At 35.9% G+C, this 7830-nt stretch overlaps 1 protein-coding gene across 8 annotated transcripts; it reads left to right on the top strand.

The window, feature by feature from the left end:
* Positions 1-963: 963 nt before the first annotated feature.
* Positions 964-3321, top strand: LOC112188973. 8 transcript variants are annotated; one of them, XR_005806879.1, is made up of 6 exons: positions 964-1102; positions 1255-1341; positions 1495-1661; positions 1763-1850; positions 2054-2298; positions 3122-3321. XR_005806879.1 is itself a non-coding variant. In XM_024328214.2 (4 exons), exons 1-4 carry the CDS (start codon positions 1093-1095, stop codon positions 3179-3181), a joined length of 384 nt encoding a protein of 127 aa, XP_024183982.1. In that variant the 5' UTR covers positions 1060-1092; the 3' UTR covers positions 3182-3321. The 8 variants fall into 8 exon arrangements, 2 of the variants coding, with proteins under 2 accessions (XP_024183982.1, XP_040370960.1); XR_005806882.1 differs by having other exon boundaries at positions 1760-1850; positions 2076-2298; XR_002931663.2 differs by having other exon boundaries at positions 1760-1850.
* The last annotated feature ends 4509 nt before the right edge of the window (positions 3322-7830 follow it).

Genomic DNA, 7830 nt, shown 5'->3' with positions numbered 1-7830 from the left:
TAAGATCTCTTGGCCTAGTTCAGTAGATTATAAGTGTTCTGTTACATTTAGCTTAGTCGCCAAAACTGCATTTTCTCTTTTTACTTGGAAAACGAACTTCAAATATGAAGTAATTTTGAATCTCCGTCTTTATTTGAGACTTGACTATAAATTCATCTTCAAATGCAGTCAACCATTCATTGGTGCAGTTAATAGGGTTCTAATAATTGGAATCTGTATATCTTTTGCTGCTCTTGTGGTAAGTCTCTCTCTCTCTCTCTCTCTCTATATATATATATATATATATATATATAATGTCTGTCTTTCCCACATCAGTTGTGCTATATTTTATTAGGCTAGTGTTCATTAATTTTAAGGTAAAAAAAAAAAAAACTGCAGAAAGTCAAGATTTAATTTAAAATTATACTATACTAGCCTCTTAACATGTGCTCCGCACATGTCAATTTGCTTATTTTCTTAAAAAACAAAATTGTAAATCATGTGTACGAACATCCAATCTTATATTTGGGGAAATTTCTCAGTTTATATTAGAGATGTTATTTCCTATTTTATCCTAATTAATTCGCATGCATAAATTAATTTTTATATTTTTTGTTAGTAATATTTTATTTCTACTTTTTTTTTTTACTATTGCAGTTATAAATCCCACTCTTTGGACAATGCTATCCCACTCCCTCACTCTCACCTCCCACGTTAGGTTTTGCTTCTTTTTTTTTTTTTTTTTTTCCAATATTTTAAATTACCATTATATCTTTTATGTGTTAGATTATAAATTATAGAGTTTTTCATGAACCATGGGTAAAATAGGTAGTTCAAAAATTTAACCATTCTCCCTGAGAATTGGCTTAATTATATAAGATATTAAAGGAGGGTGAGGGATTCGCTGTTCATCAGCCGATGATTGAAATTACAATTTTATCCTTTTTTTGTAATAATTTACATCCTTGCCATCTATTTTCTTTCCTTTTCGCTCACTCAGTCAGCTACAAGATACAACTTGAAGGCACCAATTAAACAACATAGTTTGCAATTCAGCGATTACATTTCAATTGATGGGAAGTTGCAAACCTAATCGAGAAGAGAAGGAAGAAGATGTATTTGGGTAATTGATTTCCCAGGTTTCAAACTCTGTGCATGTATAAGTTTTTGTGCGGTTTTTTTTTTCCCCTTTCTTTTTTCCTAATCTCTGTTGCTTCTAATAGCTTCTGTGCTTGGCGGTCTTGGTTATTCATGATTTTGATTTGTTCGTTTTAGGTATGTTAGTCGCCTGCTTAAAGCTTTCAAATTAGGTTCCGGAGCCTTTGGGTCCGATACAGGAATTTGAGTTGCAATCTTCTTCAGGTTAGACCTTTTTTTATTTCCAAGAAAATAAGTTGTTTGAAATATTTAGCTGGTTTTGAAATTGGCATTCAACAATTTATGTTCTTAAATTGTTCTTTTGTTGCTGATATTGCTTGCTTCTATGTTTTGGGGTTTACTCTTGAGTTTGTGAAGGGTAAAGATTGAATCTTTTCTCATGTAAATTGAGGGGACTGATGGGAATTTAAAGAAATGGGGTTTATGTTGTTAGTTAAAACGGGATGTGTGTCCTGCTAAACAAAGTTTGGGTCTTTTCTCATGTAAATTGAGAGGCTTGAAGGGAATTTGAAGAGATAGAACAGGTAAAGTTCTATTGTGATTTCTGAATTTGGTTTGATTTCTGTTGTGATGTTCTTTTAAATGATTATCTCTAAAAATTAACTGTTCTCATCTCATACAGTAGATGACGGAGCTTCAAACTCTTATTTGGTTGGAGGGCAATATCGACAGAAAGAGTCCTCTGCAAATTTCAACTACTCCACAAGATTATGGTATGAATCTTCTAATATTGACATTGATAATTGTCAGAGATGTGTGGGTTCCTTACTAGAGGAATGTTATGAAATTAGTGCGTTGCCATTTTTTTTTCTTGTCTACAGAAAAATCCTTAATGAACAAAATCAGGAGTACATTATCTGCATATACATGATTAATTATCTCCTATGCTAACATACAATGTTTCTTCAACTAACAGGGCACTAATTACGGATTTACAGTGATCATGATTTGACTGTGTGTGTAAAACCTCAAGAGGAAGTTGATGAAGACAGGATCAGTAAAATGCCAGATGATGTTCTCTGCTTTCAGGTCAAGATAGGTTGCTATTCTGTACATATTCTTAAACACCTTTGTGGAGAGGAGACGTCACTTATTCCAAATGATGAAGAACCCAGTTGTGATGGCGTAAGCAGACTTGCAAACCATACATTTAGCCATACGGTGAGAAATGGATTAGAATCTAAACTATGAAACTTATTTTTGACACACTCATAAGGAGAGGTTTGGTTTTGAAGTTCATTGAGCTTTTTTGTTGTATAGTATTAAAAAAAAAAAAAATTCCTCTGAGTTTGATGAGTTTTTTTTCTCTGCTTCTTATTACTCGCTTACTCTACTTTGCACTAGCTGATCGTTCATGTATATGGGGCTCATTAGTTCTTAACTCAACATGTCTTATTAAGTTTGAAGGGACAATCTGTTTTCTCAAATTAGCATGACAAATTAAAAAGTAAACTCTACATCCAAAATTTGAAACTTCTGACTATCAATAGCTACATCTTCCTTCAGTTGACACCTATAGTTATTTGATCTATAACTTCTTATGTCGTACTGAGATTTGGTATATGAGTGAGAGATTCTATCTTTGTGAAGGACAGTGTTATTGACCTACATGTAGTTATTATTTTACAGTAATAAGCAGTTACATAAACTTTTTTTTATAGAAATCAGCGTGTTAAATTCTTCCCTTCTGTGTTGGTATAGAGTATAAGTTTGCTCTTGCTCCTATAAGTTTGTCTGGAGAAATGTTTTTGAATTGCTTCGAGGTATACAAATGATGCGATAACTCAAGAAAGCTGTGTATGATTCCAAAGTAACTTTCAACTGTATAAAAATCTCAAGTTGTTTTAAATTTGGGAAAACTACAAAATTCCTTCTGCCATGAAATTACGGTAGAGATCGAAAGCTATTGTGAAATGGTTTATTTATTTTTGCGCTGTGTTTTCTTTGCACCTGAAGGGATTTGCTGCCATTTTATATTTTGCAGGGCAAGCATTACCCCTGGAGCTGTATTGATCGTTATGGCTGGAAGATTCAAGGGCAATAGGGTTGTCTTTTTGAAGCATCATTCTTCTTGCTTGCTTTTGGTCACTGTTAAGTTATTGTTTTTCTTAACTATGTGAGAAATTGTTTTTACTTTTGGTTACCAAGTACTGCCTTTTGATGAATGTTACATGTAGTTTGCTATGTTTGAGTGTCATTGTGGATGTATAATCTATACTATTATTAAGAGAAGAAGCTTTGTTAGCCAAAATAAAAATTTTTGACAGATTTAACCCTGAAAAATTAAAAAACTTTAAAAATAAATTAAATCACAAGGGTAAATATGACAATTACAAAATGGATTTTTATTAAAAAAATAAAAAATAAAATTTTCCATCTCCACTTTTCTCTCCCACTATTTTCTCTCTGCAATAACTGTATTTTATTTATTTTTTTAATTTTCTTTAAAAAAAAAAATCTATCTGCATGTATGAAGAACGCTAGTGTATGTAATGTTTGCAAATGTAGTATTATTAAGCTGACCACCCGCAGCATCGCGCGGGCCGCAATACCTAGTAAGAATCTAAAGTCAAAGAAAACCCACATATGACTTGCAACCCACGTAAGGTTTTAGTCCGTCTTGCTGACTAGGAATTTAGTTGATGAAGCGATGGTTGCTTTGAATTTAAAATTCACGTTCGATCATTTGACGTCTCTAAAATTCACGAAGCAGGCAATATCTATTACAAAATGGATTGTCATTTATTGCGAAAAAAAAAAAAAGATTAGTCATTTTCAGACCCAAAAACTTGACTATGTCTCCAATCATATGAATTTAATTTCTCCAGCTGCTACTATTACTTTGAGAATACATTAATTTCCAAAATCTATAAGATTCATGACAAACATATTTGCAGCTCTTACCAATCAAAGGCAACTGTCCTACTCGAAGAATCAGTCTCAAAGCTTCAATTGAACTGTCATACTCAAAGAACCAGCTCTAACGAATCAAATGCAGCTGTCTTACTCAAAGAACCAGTCTGGACGATATTATTCAATAGGAACTAAGAAAGCATCTCATTTACTAGTCAATTGCTAATACGTATCCATGTCATTAGACGCCTTCCCCGCTACGTTCATTAGTCTCTGAAGCTCGACCACATGACCAAAAGAAGACTTGTTGCACGCGGTACGTACTTCTCCAGTTACCTAGACGTTGACATATATGACACATGCATTGCCTCACCCAAGACTCTAGACTCTTCCGTCCCAATCTACAAGCAAGAATCAGCTAGCTCTACTTGCAGATACTTTGGTCCCATACCATTCATACCAGAAACCAGATCCACACTTGCTAGCCTCGCGACATGTATTGAATTGAGTTGAATTGAAAGAAACATAGAGATAGAACTATTTAACTTCTTCTTCTACTTCTTTTTTGTTTTCTTTCCCCTCAACTTCTTAATGCACTCCTTTGGCTTCTATTTCGTTACTATTATCCATCTTTCTATTACTATTATGGATAGGAGTTCAGAAAGCTGGTCCAAATAAAGTGAGGCCACAAGGAATAATATCATATATGTTCGGAATAAGCACTTAGTTCACTAGGTCAATTGGTTGTTTAGCAACTGTTCAATCACAAAAATTCCGCCAAAAGCATTGCAGCTTCACGTGCATAGGAATTCACGCTACAAATATTATGAATTAATTTTCGATCACTTTTAAACTTTAATTGAACAGAAAGATTATGAAACTTAATTTCCAACTTTCATGGTAGAAAATATGAACTAAAAAAAATAAAATAGCTCAGTACCATTTGGTCTAGTAGCATATTCTCCCCTTGTAAGTGGGAGGTTGTGAATTCAACTCACGAAAGACTAGTTACAGCATTTGAGTTATTTACCTTATCAAAAAATAATAATAATAAAGATCTAACATCACTCTTAGATTGATGATCAAAGTTTTATTGGTGGAACTAGAATTGAATTAACCTGAGCTGAGCTTTAACTTTTATTTCCTATGCTTAAAAGAGGCATTTCATTATAGACCCAATTTCTAAAAAATCTTATGGAAAATACCCACCTATAATTTCTTTTCAATCTACACCCAATTATAATAAAAGTATTACGCAAGCGTTTCTCTCAGTATTGCTAGGGAGAAATCCTAACTTAGCGGCGGCCAAAATTGTGAAACCACTCTCGTCCGATGGCCGCCCTGGCATCTCGGCTGACCTTGGCCTCACCGACACCACACAGTTTTGCTACCATATGGGGATTGAATGCGACTGTTCGAGTATTCCCTTGTGAGTGGTGTTGCTCAAGCTTTCTGGCAGGAGGTGTTTGGCTTCGGGTTTTGGAGCGACATCTCTAGAAGGTGGTCGATCTCGTTTTGATGGAGGCTTGGTTCAAGATCGGCGACAGCGTGGATCGGGGATGCTGAAGACAGGGCGTGTTCATGGTGAAGCGGCTTGTGGCGGTGGGGTTCATCATGATTTGGGTCGTGGCGGTTTTGACTCAAGATGGCGAGATCATGGTGGAGCAATCACAGTGGCGGAGCTGCGCTGGGATGCTTTGGTGGTTTGGAGGTAGAGGTTGGACATGGGCCAAAGCTAGGCCTGCTGGGCCTTCTCTTGGGCAACTTTGGACTGCACAACTTTGGGCCGGGGCTTTTTGCCCTAGGCCCATCTATATGTTTTTAGTTTTTGTGTAATTACAATGATTTCCTTGTATTTAGGAAGCTATGCACATGTGTGCATTCTATGTACCTCTAGCGCCTCTGGAGTAGTACTAAAGGAGGATTCCCACTACGTCTACATATTTGATGTCTAATAAGTGGACATATTTTTATGTACCACCGTGTGTACTACCACAACTTCTTGATTTGTCTCGAAAAAAGGCAACAGAAGGGTATGTAATGGCCACTTTGGCTTGTGATGAATGAAATCGAAACCCGATTTGGGATTGATCAAAAATCTACACCCAATTATTACAAACTAGAATAAAATATTAGATTTCCTTTTTTGAAGAATTACATAAATTACCATAATTTAAATCTTACAAATGTAAATTAACTACCAAGATTAACATCATCTTTAAATACCTTAATTGTAGATTTTTTTTATTGGTCCCATTATTATCGCAGTTTTCATTAAATTCATCATGATTGTTAGAATTATGGAGTTTTTGTAATTTTCAGAATTCAAAGGTTATATAGATTTAACTGAATGTGATATTTACTTTTCGGTAACTTAACTTTCTATTTTAAACATAACTTTCTGTTTTACTTGCAACCTAACTTAAAGGTAGAGGTTTAAAGTTTTTAACCCAACTAATAGATTGGTTTTTTTTTTATTACAACCTAAAAATTATAAAAATATGTTTTTTTTTTTTAGTTGAAGGAGATTAGACTTTAAAATAAAAAGATTACAATGGAGAAATGCCAAAATACATCCAAAAGGAAAAGCAACAAATGTGAACATAGATGCAACTGCATCAAAAGTACATGAAAACAAAAATATAGCAAGAGCACTAGCATGAAGCTGTTTTTACCACTACGGATTGCTGCCGTGTAGTGTATTTTGTAGTCGATGGTCTGACTACCCATGCATATCCAACGCCTAAAAAGACAAAAGTCAATTTTGCGAAGAATATAGGGTAATCTTCCATCAGAAGATCGAAGCCGACCAAGGGTGTCAGAACATGGTCGTGTTGGCATACGATCCCTTTCGACCAAATGCCATAATCCTGAGTCCCCGACCCAATACAAATAAATATCAAAATCCCAAAACCAATGCAAAAATTGGAAGGGGGCCCAATAGAAATTTTGTATCAAACTTCTGGGTCAGATCCAAGACCCACCCGGATCCTATATCTCGATCCAACCCAAACCTGTCCACCAAACCTAGCACCAAGTACTGCCTAGAGTCCAAAGGCGTTCAAACCTTCCGCCGCCGACGTACCATCCGTCCACCAAACTACTCGGTGGCCTGTCGCCTGCAACACTATCTATACCGCTTCGTCATCAAAGGTCGTCAATTGCTATGAAGAAGTCGACTTCAACTCCTCTAAAAATAGCATAAGCCACGAACCCACAATCTGGTAGTAGCATATCCAGGTGATCAGGCCAGAGAATGAAAAAACCCACTGTGATCGATGACATCTCACTTGAATTGCCACCATCCTCACCGAGATGAATCGGCCCTTTGAGACGACCATGGAAGAAAGGCAAGAGATCCGACCCTTCTAGATCCCACTCTCAATCACCAACAACTGCCATCCTAACAAGCCCTTTTCTCGCCGGCAACGTTACTCAAACCCTGCTAATACGACCACCATCATTGACATGCAGCAAACCAAAGAAAAGAAAAAACAAGCCTAACCCTTTGCCTTTGGAAACAGCAAGGGTACACAAGAAGAGGCCGAAGCCTGAAGAAATCTCCACAAATGGAGAAGGTATAGATAGCGACAAACCCGGAAGCGGCACCGCTTCACAAACCTTAGCAGAGAGCTAGTTCATTTCAAATCAATACATGAAACATATGTTTAGCTAACCTGACTTCTAGGAATTTTCTTATCAACCTATTTATTATAATCATTTTTCACATCAACCTCTTTCTTAGGTATTCTATCATTGCGAGTTGACCATGTTTGTTAGGTTGAAAGTCTCTATATTATACCTAGGGCTATCAATTCTGACACGACCCGATTATGCTAT

This window comes from Rosa chinensis, chromosome 2 (genome assembly GCF_002994745.2).
Source record: "Rosa chinensis cultivar Old Blush chromosome 2, RchiOBHm-V2, whole genome shotgun sequence".
In the NCBI taxonomy this organism is placed as follows: Eukaryota; Viridiplantae; Streptophyta; class Magnoliopsida; order Rosales; family Rosaceae; genus Rosa; species Rosa chinensis.
Note: the sequence above shows the minus strand (reverse complement) of the source record. Positions and strands in the feature narration are given on the sequence as shown.